The sequence below is a fragment of the Carcharodon carcharias genome, chromosome 17, assembly GCF_017639515.1.
Source record: "Carcharodon carcharias isolate sCarCar2 chromosome 17, sCarCar2.pri, whole genome shotgun sequence".
Taxonomy (NCBI): domain Eukaryota; kingdom Metazoa; phylum Chordata; class Chondrichthyes; order Lamniformes; family Lamnidae; genus Carcharodon; species Carcharodon carcharias.
The window spans coordinates 108,965,950-108,980,611 of NC_054483.1; the positions used below are offsets into that span (position 1 = coordinate 108,965,950).

General features: G+C 44.4%; 1 protein-coding gene across 3 annotated transcripts in view; it reads right to left on the minus strand.

The window, feature by feature from the left end:
- The window catches only part of zgc:123010 (uncharacterized protein LOC641500 homolog), a 204,531-nt gene extending 198,809 nt beyond the window's left edge, over positions 1-5,722 (minus strand). For all 3 annotated transcript variants that reach the window (XR_005945696.1, XM_041210199.1, XM_041210198.1), the window contains exon 1: positions 5,581-5,722. Coding sequence is in view for 2 of the 3 variants with exons in the window: in XM_041210198.1 (XP_041066132.1) it covers positions 5,581-5,648 (68 nt within the window). In the remaining variant the exon portion in view is untranslated. The remainder of the gene's footprint in view (positions 1-5,580) is intronic.
- Between the last annotated feature and the right edge of the window lie 8,940 nt (positions 5,723-14,662).

Sequence of the window (14,662 nt, forward strand, 5' to 3'; positions counted from 1 at the left end):
ATAACGAATGGTGGAACAGGCTCGAAGGGCTGAATGGCCTATTCCTGCTCCTGCTCCTATTTTCTACGTTTCTACATATGTTTATGTTTCTATTTGTAGGAGCTTCGTAGGAGTTGCATTTCCTACATTACAACAGTGACGACACTTCAAAAGTGCTTCATTGACTGTAAAGCACTTTGGGATGTCCTGCGATATTGAAAGGCGCTATATAAATGCAGGTCTTTCTTTCTTTCCTTTCAGCCTTTCCTTCCCCTTTTACCCCCTGGTCTCTGTACCTGCCATAAATTTATAAATCTCTAACTTCTGCCAGTTCTGACGGAAGGTCATCAATCCAAAATGTTAACTCTGCTTCATCAACCCAATTTGTTGTAGAAGGGAGTCTGACACTGTTCCACTCCAGAGTAAGGAATTCAAAGTGTACAGTCACTTTTGCATCAATGAATGACACAAAGGTGTCAATGCAACTGCAGCCTGAATAAACTTAGCAACAACACACGAGTAAAACATTCCACAAGTGGAACATTCGTATGCCACGTAACAAGCAGCACATTTTAAAAACACTCCCAACCCATTTATAACAATAACAAAAATAAAAATACCTGGAAAAACTCAGCAGGTCTGGCAGCATCTGCAGAGAGGAACACAGTTAACGTTTCGAGTCCATATGACTATTCAACAGAACTAAGGAAAATTAGAAGAGGTGTGAAATATAAGCTGGTTTCGGGTGGGGGGGGGGGGGGGGGAACAGGTAGAACTGGATGGAGGGCCAGTGGTAGGTGGAGATAACCAAAAGATGTCACAGACAAAAGCACAAAGAGGTGTTGAAGGTGGTGATATTATCGAAAGGAATGTGCTAATAGGTGACATTAAGGGTAGAAAGCAGGACGAGCAAGGTACAGATAGCCCTAGTAGGGGTGGGGTGGGGTGAAGGGAAGGGATCGAAATAGGCTAAAAGGTAGAGATAAAACAATGGATGGAAATACATTTAAAAATAACGGAAATAGGTGGGAAAAGAAAAATCTACATAAATTATTGGAAAAAAGGGGGTCCGGAAAAGGGGTGGGGATGGAGGAGAGAGTTCATGATCTAAAATTGTTGAACTCAATATTCAGTCCAAAAGGCTGTAAAGTGCCTAATTGGAAGATGAGGTGCTGTTCCTCCAGTTTGCGTTAAGCTTCACTGGAACAATGCAGTAGGCCAAGGATGGACTTGTGGGCATGAGAGCAGGGTGGAGTGTTGAAATGGCAAGCGACAGGGAGGTCTGGGTAATGCTTGCGGACAGACCGCATGTGTTCTGCAAAGCGGTCACCCAGTCTGCGTTTGGTTTCTCCAATGTAGAGGAAACCGCATTGGGAGCAGCGAATGCAGTAGACTAAATTGAGGGAAGTGCAAGTGAAATGCTGCTTCACTTGAAAGGAGTGTTTGGGCCCTTGGACGGTGAGGAGAGGGGAATTAAAGGGGCAGGTGTTGCACCTTCTGCGGTTGCATGGGAAGGTGCCATGGGAGGGGGTTGAGGTGTAGGGGGTGATGGAGGAGTGGAGCAGGGTGTCTCGGAGGGAACAATCTTTTATAACAATGGTGAGCTACTTCAAAAGAGATACTATCTTTATTGATAGCAAGTTTACCAAACAAACAGTCTCAATGTTCACCAAATGCATCAACAACAAATTTAGGGCAAGTAATTGGCTGAAGCTGAATGAAGTGGCCAACAGCACAGAGTCCAGGTCTCACTGTGTCTGTCTCTCGCTCTCTGCCCCATCCCAACGTTACACAAAAGTGGATTCGCTGCTCCCATTCTAATGACGATTACCCGCCTCCTGATTAAGTTAAATTTACTTCTCAAGGCAGATGGTAGACAGGAAAAATTCATATGACAATTCACCTGCCTTAAGAATGCTGCAACTTGTGTAATCAAAACTGAAGCATGAAACCATCACTGCAATGTAAACAGCATGTGGCCAATCTCCCTCCATGTTTAGAAACATGGTGCCTCTTTAATGCTCAGGAGAATGTGATTGAAAATTATTCTTCTCTTATTTGATTCCTTTTTGGTGGCCGTGCCTTCAGTGGTCCAGGCCCCAAGCTCTGGGATTCCCTCCCTACACCTCTCTGCCTCTCTTTCCCCTTTTAAGATGGTCCTTAAAAATTACCTCTTTAGTCAGGCTTTTGGTCGTTTGGCCCATCTCCTTATGTGGCTCAATGCCATACTTTGTTTTATAATGTTCCTGTGAAGCACCTTGTGACATTAAAGGCACTGTATAAACACAGGTTGTCTCAGTAACTTACCATGACTGCAAAAATTACAACATAGAATATTCACTCCAACAATTCCATACATTCTTCTCTACCTGCATTTCAGTTAAATATAGTCAAAGAGGCTTTTCATCCCAGGGAGAGTTCTACACTAATTGTCCTGAACCAATGTGCTTGAATCTCCATCATATTCAAGTGGCCAGCGAGGAGTGAAGCAATTTTCTTACTCTTAGTTGCTGATTGGGGGACATGGTAATCTGTCTACTTGTGGTCCTCTCAAGTAATTCCCTGTGCTTGAGAGTTTATGGCATGGCTTTAGAGAGCGATTCGTTTGGAGGTAGCATGGATCTGTAGACTGAACTAAAGTGAAGTTGTGCCACAATAAGTGCCTTCAGGATGACGGGTATGATTCAAGGAGTTTTGGAGAGCGAGGGTGGACAGAGACAGTTCATAAGGTAATCAAAACTGACATGGTAAGTCCCTCCTGACAAAAATTGGTTTCTTGCGAAATGAGTTTGGGGCAAATTTTAAACTAGTTCCTTAGATAGGAGCCAGTTAGACTTGGCACATTCGTGGACAAAAATGGTTTCACGTCAGCTGGTGTGAAGTTTCAGAAGGAGGAACAGTCAATGTAGTTTCAATATCTACCTTCCCTAAAATCAACTTGCATTTATATAGTGGCGTTAACATGCAAAACGTCCCTAGTTGCATCACAAGGGAAGGAAAGGGGAGAAGAGAAGGAAAAAGTAAATAGGTCAAAAAAAAATGTTAAACCACAGTGATACTGTTTGGATGGATGACTCTCAGATTGGTTAAAAGGATTAATTTTGGAGGTTATTTTTGGGAGAGAGAGAGAAGCAGAGATGTGGATGGGCTTGGGAAGAGTTTTTTTTTAATTCGTTCATGGGCTGTTAGCATCATTGGCTAGGCCAACATTTAATGCCCATCCCTAATTGCCCTTGTTTAGAGGACATTTTAAGAGTCATTGCTGTGGGGTCTGGAGTCACAGGTAGGCCAGACCAGGTAAGGACGGCAAGCTTCCTTCCCTAAAAGGGAAAATGGGTTTTCACAACAATCGGCAATAGTTTTATGGGCCAGAATATTGCCCAGCACACTGACACATAAAATGACTCGAGATGACGTCGGGCCTGAGTCCCAAGGTCACCGCGCGTCATTTTGACCTTTCGTTGGGTGGGCGCACGCCAGAGTCAGCTGCTCACCCGCCAAACGGTCAATGGCCTATTACGGCCATTAACAAAGTGATGAACCGTATTAACAACGCTGCCCGTCCAACCTGAAGGTTGCTGGGCAGGCGAAGAGCCCAAGCGGCCTTCGCGTTTTTCAGGAAACCTCATCCACGGGCGGGGTGAGGCCTTCTGAAGGTTTTTTTTAAAAAAAATTGAATAAATTTTCCAAACACGTCCCAGCTCACGTGACACATGATGGGACACGTTTAAATAACTATTTACTTTATTTATTAAAAAGGTTTCAAAAGCTCTGTGCCTCGGGGAGATGGCTGCGCTCAGGCCCCGACTCTCCCTCCTCTCCCGCCCGCCCGCACAGGTGGCGCTGAGCACTACCGGCAGTGCGCAGCCGATCGCGGGCACCGATCAGCTTTGCCCGTGCCCATGACACCCGCTTCCTGTTCGCCCGCCCGCCAACTGGAAAATTCACCTCATGGTCATCATCAGACTTTTCATTCCAGATTTTTATTGAATTCAAATTTCACCATATGCTGTGGTGGGATTTGAATCCGGGTCAAACCGATCCAGTGACAATACCACCATATCACCGCCTCCCCCATATCAAAGGAACAAAGGTGTGATCCTACATTAACTCTCAATGTGAAACTGCTCCTTGAAGCACTGCCACCTTTCACATAGCTGTACACTGCCATAGACACAGATCAATCTCCTTGTTGAACCCAGACTGAGACATAACCAGTCACAAACATACCATCACAATCATTTCAAGGTATAATCAGAACAAAGCTAAGGTTAAAGACTCAATATCCCAGAACCACACTGTGTTGGCACATTGGGCGTACTCGAAGACACGCAACATCGTGTGTCAGAACCGGGCCTCCTGTGGAGTCCACACGTTTACACTGAATAGCTTGGATTATTCAAAGATATTAACATCTCAATCCAGTGAGCCTTACATCTACTACTTAATCTGTGTATTCTCTGGTACAACAACTTTCCTTAACATTGTAATATAACCTTCACAGGAACATTAACAAAATATGACACTGAACCACATGAGGAAAGATGACCAAAGGCTTGGCAAGAGTGGTAGGTTTTAAGGAATGTCTTAAAAGGAAACAAGAGAGGAGGGGATTCCACGGCTGAAAGCCTAGGTAGCTGAAGCTAAAGGAGAGAGGAGAGAAAACTGGCAACGAATCAAATGCCCTGTTTTTCTAGGGGAGGTCCAACAGAAATTGGGAGCATTGCCTGTTCTATTACTAAAGTACAGGACATTCCTTCAGCCTCGCTCAAAAGGCTGTAGGTTTGAAACCCACTCCAAAGTCCTGAGCACATGATTGAGACTGACTTCCCAATGTTAGAATGAGGCTGCCAAAGCCACCATCTTTCAGATGAAACAACTGCATGCACTAGAGATTCCAAAGCACCGTATCAAGAACAGGGAGTGTCCAGGACAACACTGGTCCTCTTAACCAATAAACACCACTACAGATCAAGTCAGTCATCTCATCCCCGGGGATCTTGCTGTGCACAGATCAGCTGCCATCTTTGTCCAGAGGCCAATAATTATTGCCCAGGAAAATCACTTATTAGACATAGAGAATTTTACTGAGACTGGCTGGAACAATGCATATCTTAAATTAGGACCAATGCCCTTAAACACACCCTTGGTCGCTTAAAATAATTCGGAGAGGAAACACACGCGTAGGAAACGCATTTACTGTTCGGAAGGCACTGCATTTTCTATATTTTTTTTTAAAAAACTCAACAATGGCGCACACTTAGTTTTTTTTTAAAAAAAAAGGCTAAGTAAAAATAAAACCTTCAGCTAATATAACTTCCTTAAATATTCGCTTAGCAGCTCATTAGGCATTTCAAAATCATTTCCAGCATTTAGAGTGCGAGCATTGCTGGAGGGGAGGAGGGGTGGGACGGGACTTCAAAACTTTCAACAAAGTTAACTTTTATTGTCAATCCCAGGCCCTCAATTGTCAATTTCCAACTGATGGAAAGTCTCTCAATGGGGCTTAAGGGCGGCCGGTTTCCGTACAAAGTATTCAGAAAGAAACAGCGGAGGCTGGGCTGGGTGGGGTGGGGTAGGGTGGGGGTTGAAGGCACTCACCTCTGGGTAAGCCCAGCAGTCTGTAGAGGTCTCTGACTGACAGCATATCGCTCCGCATTCCGCATCATCCCAGCGCTCGCTGTACCCGGGGCTCAACAGCAACAACAGCCGCCGCCGCCAGTGCCCCGGCTCCGCTACACAACCTGCCCGACTAGCGGAGGGAATGGGTCGTTACATCCCCTCCCTCTCCGCGAAAACACATTTTTTTTCAAGTGCAATATTGCAATTTCACGCAACGTATTGTGTGTGGCGCCTCCCGCAAAATTGCATTTAAAAAATAATAATAATTGAAGCTTCGTGCGAAATGGTGGTGTAAGAGGCTGGCCTACCAAATAGCATTCAAAGCACAGAGCAAGTGTTGAGTTGATTATGCTGAATGACTGAACGCTGACAACACCCAGCTATACCGCGACATCACTTTTCCCCTTCCACCACCCCTGATTTTGCTGCTGTTTCGGTTGTGGGTGAGCAGAATTTTCCTCCAGCTAAGTTTGGCCAAGGTTGAAGTCGTCACGGCCAGTGCCGGTGGCAAACTCTATTCCCTAGCCAACTACTCCATCCATAGAAAAGTTTCAGCGCAGAAGGAGGCCATTCGGGCCCATCTTGTCCATGCCAGCCCGAGGACATCCAGGTGCCCTTTCTAATCCCCACCTTCCTGCACCCGGCCCATAGCCCTGCAGATTACAGCACTTTAGGTGCAGATCCAGGTACTTTTTAAAAAGAGTTTAGAGTTTCTGCCTCTACCACCACCAACCTGGGCAGCAAATTCCAGACACCCACTAACCTCTGCATAAAAAAAGTTCTTCCCTTTGCTCCCCCCTACACCTTCTGCCACTTATCTTGAATCTATGTCCTCTGGTTCTAGAATTCTCCAACAAGGGAAACAATTTTATCCTGTCCACTCTATCTATTCCCCTCATAATTTTGTACACCTCAATCAAGTCACTTCTCAGCCTTCTTTGTTCTAAGGAAAATAACCCCCAACCTATCCAATCTCTCCTCGTAGCTACACTTTTCTAACCCTCTCCCCGACCACTGTCTGAGGCTGAACCAGACCATTCTCAACCTTGGCCTTTGGCAACCTTTCTGACTCTGAGATGCGCTTGTCACCCCTTCTGCCTTCACTCCATTACCTAGACCACTGTAGCGATTGAAGGTATAGCCTTTCCTACTGCCTTTAGGGGGTCACGTGACTGTTCTGACAAATGAGCCCCAGCCGTGGACCCAGTTAAAGCACGCAGCTTCTAAACAAGCTCTGTAATAAAGTTTTCTGTTTCAGGTAAGAAACCTGTCCAGTACGTCAACTTCATGACAATTGGTGATGAGGATAAATAGCTCCGACACTGCACCTCGCCTTATGAATGTGAGTACATCAATTCTTAAGGAAAAAAAGAAAAGTATACTTACCAGTCATGCCACTCGTTGGCAGAATTGACCCTTATGACGTGTCCATGGAAGACTGGAGCGAGTACACAGAGCACCCAGGTTTTTTATTTCGTGACGAATGAAATAACCGTGGAAGAGAAGCAGAAAGCAATTCTTTTAAGTGTCTGTGGTAGCAACACATACAACCTTATCCACAGTCTGACGGCCCCGAATGCGCCCAATTCTAAATCTTTTAACGAATTTGTAGACCTCGTGAAGATACGTTTGCAGCCGAAGGCCATCGGTAATAATGCAGAGATTTAAGTTTAACTCCAGAGTAAGGACCCCGGGACAGTCCATCACAACTTATGTCGCGAAGCTGAAGCAGTTGGCTGAGCACTGCGACTTCGGAGACACACTCGATGACATGTTGCGGGATTGGTTGGTTTGTGGCATTCACGACGAGGCCATTCGGCACCGTTTACTTGCAGAGGTGAACGTTGATTTGAAGCGCACCATGGAAATAGCGTTAGCAACGGAGAGTGCTGAGAGGGACCCGCAGGCTTTACAGAGCGTGCATTGTGGCGCCGTTCTTCAGTTGGGGCAGGAACTTATCGCCGGACGTGGCGCAAAAACCAGAGATATGGCAACGAAGCGCGAGACAATCTCTGCTGCTCAAAAAACAAAAAGGCCCAGCAGCAACTCCGAAATTAATCTGTTACCGATGTGGAGGGTAGCCACGCACCAGAAACCTACCGATTCAAGGAAGCACAATGCCATTACAGCCACTAAAAAGGGCAAGGTGAAATCGAGATAGCCAATCAGACAGCAGACCAAGATGATTGAAGTGCATGATATAACAGAACCAGAAGCTGCTGATACTGATATCTATTCCCTATACAATGTCAAAGCAGTAAAAACTGAACCAATAACCATCACCCTTCAAGCGAATGGGAAGCCTCTAGTCATGGAGGTAGATAGGGAAGCCTCAAACACAGTGGTGGGAAAACACACATTTAAATACCTAAATGAACGTATCCAGCCACTGAATCTGGAGCAAACTATGGCTCAAATGAAGACATACACTGGAGAGTCAATACAGGTAAAGGGCATCACCACAGTACCTGTGTCCTATAGGCAACAGACAGCCCAGCTTCCAGTGATCATAGTAACAGGTGAAGGACCTAGTCTTCTGGGCCGAGACTGGTTACAAAAAATTAAGCTCAACTGGTCAGAAATATTTCAGCTGAGAACAGGAGGAATTCCTGAGCTGTTAAGGAAGTACGACAGTGTATTTCATGATGAACTGGAAAGACAAAAGGCTTAGAAGCAAAACTATATGTAGATTCGGGGGCAACACCTCAGTTCTTTAAGGCCAGACTTGTGCCTTATGCCCAAAAGGAGAAGGTGGATGCAGAATTGTGCCTCTTAGAGAAGCTGGGCATCATCCAACCAGTTCAGTTTTTGGAATGGGCAGCACCCATAGTCCCTGTGATGAAACCTGATTAAACTATTTGCATCTTTGGAGACTACCATAAACAAGACAGCCAAACTAGATAAATATCCTATCCTGAGAATAGAAGATCTGTACACTAAGCCAGCTGAAGAAAACCCCTACACCAAACAGGACATGAGCCATGCATAACAACAGCTCGAGCTGAATAACATGTCCAGAGGGTATGTAACCATCAATGCACACAAAGGCCTGTACCAGTCTATGCATCTACACCTTTGAGTATCATCTTCCTGTGTAATCTTCCAGATGTCCAAGGAAAGTCTATTGCAAGGACTTTCCGGAGTAGTAGTGTACCTGAATGATGTCCTGATCACAGGGTCAATGGAAGCCAAACATTTGGCCAACCTAGAAGAGGTTTTAAGGAGATTTTTGGAAGCCGGTGTACAATTAAAGAAAGAGAAATGTACATTCCAAGCATAGAAGTCACTTAGTTGGGTCACCGAGTGGATGCCATAGGGTTGCATCCAGTGGAGGAGAAAGTCAGGGCAATCAAAGAAGAGCCCTCTCTTTTCAGTGTCACTGAACTCAAGTCTTTTTTGGACATGATAAATTATTATAGCTGCTTCTTACCAAACTTGTCAACAGTGTTAGCACCTTTACACTTATTATTGAAAAATAACCATCGTTGGTCATGGAATTTGCAACAAGAAGAAGCCTTTGTAAAAATTAAGAAGCTATTATACTCATCATGTTGACTAGTAATTTACAACCCATCAAAAGAATTAATGTTAACCTGTGATGCATCTCATTACGGTGTGAGAGCTGTGTTATCACACAGGATGGAAGATGGTTCCGAAAGGCCAATTGGCCATGTCTCCAGAACCCTCTCTGTAGCAGAGAAAGGTTGTTCACAACTAGAAAAGGAAGGTTTATCAGTAATATTTGGAGTGAAGAAATTCCACCAGTATCTGCATGGGTGACATTTCACCATTGTGTTAGACCATAAACCGTTAATGGCTTTATTTAGTGAGGATAAAGCCATTCTGCCAATAGCCTCAGTATTGTGCTTTGATTTCATCAGTGCATGAGTATATCTTTATGCATCGTCCTGTAATGCATGTTGCAAATGTGGACGCACTCAGTCTTCTTCCATTACTAGATAGCATTGTACATGCTCCAGTGCCACAAGATGTTGTGCTTGTGTTGAATTTCTTGGACTCTTCACTGGTCTGTGTGAAGCAAATAAGGAATTGGACAAACAGGGATCCAATTTTGTCAAGAGTCTAAACCTTGTAGTGCTAGGGTGGTCGAATTCACCAGTGTCTAAAGAGATAAGACCATTCCATGCCTATAAAACAGTTAAGTTGTCAAGATGGAATCTTGTGGGGATCAAGAGTCATTGTCCCTTTACAAGGAAGAGAACCACTTTTGAAAGAGTTTCACAGTGTGCATCCAGGCATATCAAAGATGAAGATGCTTGCGTGAAGCTATGTCTGGTGGCCAGGCATAGACAGTGACATTGAAGACATGGTCAGCAACACCAGAAGTTGCCCATTTCAGCTCCACTGCATCCATTGGAAAGGCTTGGTTGACCCTGGGTTAGACTACATGTAGATTATGTAGGTCATTTATAGGTACCATGTTTTTATTGATCGTTGATGTGCATTCTAAGTGGATGGATGTGTATGAAGTTAGATCATCGACATCATGTGCAACTATTGAAAAGCAATGCAAATATTTTAGTCTTCATGGCCTACCAGAAGTCAGTGTTTCAGATAATGGTAGTGTCTTTACTAGGAACGTAGGAACAGGAGAAGGCCATTCAGCCCATTGAGCCTGCTCTACCATTCAATACTATCATAGCTGATCGAACACTGCAATGCCTTTTACCCACACTATCCCCATAACCCTTTACGTTATTACTAATCAGAAATCTATGAATCTCTGCCTTAAACATACTCAATAACTGAGCTTCCATGGCCCTCTGGGATAGAGAATTCCAAAGATTCACAACCCTATGAGTAAAGAAATTTCTCCTCATCTCGATCCTAAGTGGCTTCCCCCGTATTTTGAAATTGTGTCCCCGGTTCTAGACTCCTCAACCATGGGAAACATCTTACCTGCATCTACCCTGCCTATTCCTTTAAGTATTTTGTAGGTTTCAATGAGATCACCTCTCATTCTTCGAAACTCCAGAGAACACAGGCCCAGTTTCCCCAATTTCTCTTCATAAGATGGTCCCGCGAGAAAGGTTAACATTCCATTAGGCTTCCTAATTGCCTGCTGCACCTGCATATTAGCTTTCAGTGACTTATAGACAAGGACACCCAGGTCACTTTCTAATCTCTTACCATTTAGGAAATGCACTGCATATCAGTTCCTTCTACCAAAGTGGATAACCTCACATTTTTCCACATTATATTCTATCTCTATGTTCTTGCCCACTCACTAAGTCCATCCAAAACCTCCTGTGGCCGTTTTACATCTTCCTCACAACATACATTTCCGCCTAGCTTTGTATCATCTGCGAACTTGGAACTATTACATTTGGTCCCCACATCGAAATCATTGATCTATATTGTGAACAGCTGAGACCCAAGTACTGATCCCTGTGGTTACCCAGCTGGTCACAGCCTGCCAATGCGAGGATGACCTGTTTATTCCTACTCTCTGTTTTCTGCCTGTTAGCCAATCCTTCATCCGTGCCAGTATATTGCCTCCTTTCCCATGGGCCTTTATTTATCTAATCAACCTCCTATGGGGAACTTTATCAAAAGCCTTCTGGAAATCCAAGTATACTACATCTATTGACTCTCCTTTATCAATTTTGTTAGTAGCATCCTCAAAAAAACTCCAACAAGTTTGTCAAACATGATTTCCCATTCGCAAATCCATGCTGACTATGCCCAATCAGATCATGATTATCCAAGTATCCATTTATCACACCCTTTAGAATAGATTCTAGCATTTTCCCTAATGATGTTCCCTTTTCTCTCTCCCTCCCTTCTTAAGTAGCAGGGTGACATTTGCTACCTTCCAATCTGCAGCAACCATTCCAGAATCTATAGAATTTTGGAAAATGATCACCAATGCATCCATTATCTCTACAGCCAACTTTTTCAACACTCTGGGATGCAGAATATCTGGTCCTGGGGACTTATCAACTTTCAGTCCCATTAATTTCTCCAATACAACCTTCTTACTTATACTAATTTCCTTCAACTCCTTATTCTCCCTAGTCCCTTGAATCTCTGAATCTGAGAGATTTCCTGTACCTTCCTCAGTGAAAACAGCCACAAAGTAATCATTTAGCTTCTCTGCCATTTCTCTATTCCCCATTATGAATTCTCCTGACTCTGCCTGTAATGGACCCACATTTGTCTTAGCCAAACATTTCCTTTTTACATGCTTAAAGAAGCTTTTACAGTCTGTTTTTATATTTGTGGCTAGATTATATTCATATTCTGTTCTTCCGTTCTTTACCAGTTTCTTGGTCTTCCTTTGCTGTATTCTAAAAATCTCACAATTCTCACGTTTACTACTGCTTCTGGCAACTTTATCAGCCTTTTCTTTTAATCTAATACAATCCTTAACTTCCTTTGTCAGCCACAGTTGACTGACTTTTTTGGGTTCTTGCACCTTGAAGGAATGTATAGGAAACTATATGTAAGCTATGTAATAATTCTTTGAAGACTATTCATTGCCTATGTACAGTTATTCCTTTTCATGTATTTTCCCAATACACCTCAGCCAATTTGTCCCTCATGCCTTCATAATTCCTTTATTCAACTTTAACACCCTTGCTTCAGAGTGAACTACCTAACTTTCAAACATAATGTAAAATTCTATCACATTGTGGTCACTCATCCCTAAAGGTTCTTTTACAACAAAATTATTAATTAGCCCTATTTCATCACGTTAATAATAGATCTAAAATAGCCTGTCCACTAGTCAGCTCCTCAACATACTGCTCTAGAAAACCACCCCTGACACATGCCAGAAACTCGTCTTCCACAGCATTAGTGCTCAATTGGTTTACCCAATCTATATGCAGATTGAAGTCACACATGTGCTGTCCATGCTACATGTTTCTCTCATCTCCTGATTAATACCATGCCCACATTACCACTACTGTTTGGTGGCCTATAAACAACTCCAACCAATGCCTGCTGTCCTTTGCTGTTTCTTATCTCGACCCAAACAGATTGTCCTTCCAATCTGAGATCCTCCCTTACTAATACACTGATCCCATCCCTTATTATCAGTGCAACCCCACCTCCTTTCCCTTCTTGTCTATCCTTCCTAAATGTCAAATATCCATGAATATTCCAGTTGCCAGTCTTGGTCACCATGCAGCCATGTTTCCATAATGGCAATTATATCATACCCATTTACCTCTATTTGTGCCTTTAGATCATCTACCTGATTGCAAATGCTGCGCATATTCAGTTAGAGTGCCCTTAACTTTGTCTTTTTGGCATCATTCTGCACTCAAAGCACACTCAATGCTCTGCTTTGTTTCTAGTCTCGCTACTACTTTCTGTTACCAACTTTACTTTCTTCCAATCTTGGGCCACCCCTCAGGTACCTACCCCCTTAACAGGCTAGTTTTAACCCACCCCAACAGTACTAGCAAATCTCCCTGTGAGTACATCAGTCCCAGTCCTGTTAAGATATAACCCGACCAGCTTGTACATGTCCCACCTGCCCCGGTACCGGTCCCAATGCCTCATAAATCTGATGTCCTCCCTCCTACACCAGTTCTCCAGCCACATATTTAATCAATTAATCCTCCTATTCCTGTGCTCATTAGCACATGGCATTGGGAGTAATCCTGAGGTGATTACTCTTGAGGTCCTGCTTTTTAATTTTCTTCTTAACTCCCTGAATTCTGGTACCAATGTGGACCACGACTTCTGGCAGCTCCCCCTCCACCCGAAAGATGTCCTGCAGCCGCTCCATAACATCTTTGACCCTGGCAGCAGGGAGGCAACATATCATCCTGGAGTCACATTTACTGCCGCAGAAACACCTGTCTGATCCCCTGGCTGTGGAATCCCCTATCACTATTGCCCTTCCATTTCTCTTCTTCCTCCTCCCCTGTACGCTAAGCCGCCGGTGATGCCACAGACTTGGCTCTGGCTGCACTCTCCTGAGGAACCACCACCCTCATCAGCATCCAAAATGGAAAACTGATTAGCAAGCAGGATAAACTCAGGGGACTCTGCACTATCTGCCTGGTTCTCTTAAACCACCTGGCGGTCACCCAAGCCCTCTCTGGCTGTACGCTTCTGACTTGCGGTGTGACCACCTCCCTAAACATACTATCCACGTAGTCCTCTACCCTGCGGATGCACAATAATGACTCCTATTATGTTCCTTAATGGGCCCTACTCTTTCCCTAGTTATCCTCTAACTCTTAATGTACTTGTAAAATAACTTTGGATTTTCCTTTATTTTACCTGCCAATGTTTTTTCATGCCCCCTTTTTGCTCTCCTAATTTCCTTTTTAAGTTTCTCCCTACACATTCTATACTCCTCTGGGGCTTCCACTGTTTTGAGCACTCAGTATCTGCCAAAAGCCTCCCTTTTTCTCTTTATCCATCCTGTATATCCCTCAACATCTAGGGCTCCCTGGATTTGTTGGTCCCACCTTTTATCTTTACTGGAAATGATCTCATCCATGCAGCCAGGGTAAGGCAACCATCTCCTCACTCTAAACTCACAGACTCAAGCCCACCACACATTCACTGGCATCTCACCCACTGCCAGCTCAAGAGACATCAACACCCATTCTCACACACATAGCCTCACATGTCCATCTGGCCTCATCCCCTTTGGAGACTGCCTCCTCAGGCCTCACCATCTTGAGGCCACTTGCACACATCAACGTGTGTCCCCACACATACCCTGGGATACCCTCCTTCTCCAGTACAGCCTTCGTCCTGTAGCCTCTTCCCTTGCCTGAGGCCACTTCTCCCCCTTCCCCAAGCAAACCCTAGCCCTGCAGCCATTGAAAAGCCAGCCACATACGGCTGATCTGGTAGGTAGAGACCTGCCTATGACCTCCCCCCACCCCCTAAAAATGATGTGGTGCTCTCTGTGAAGCCTGGCGCTGATGACTGCGTGTGCTGACTGAAGCAAGGTAGGCAAACAAACCTCAAAATCCCGAGCGAAGTGCAACCCGCCGAGCACAGGCCATGCTATTGTGAAACACGCCAGCATGTTTCCCTGCCAACCTGGGCAGATGATCCAGTGGAG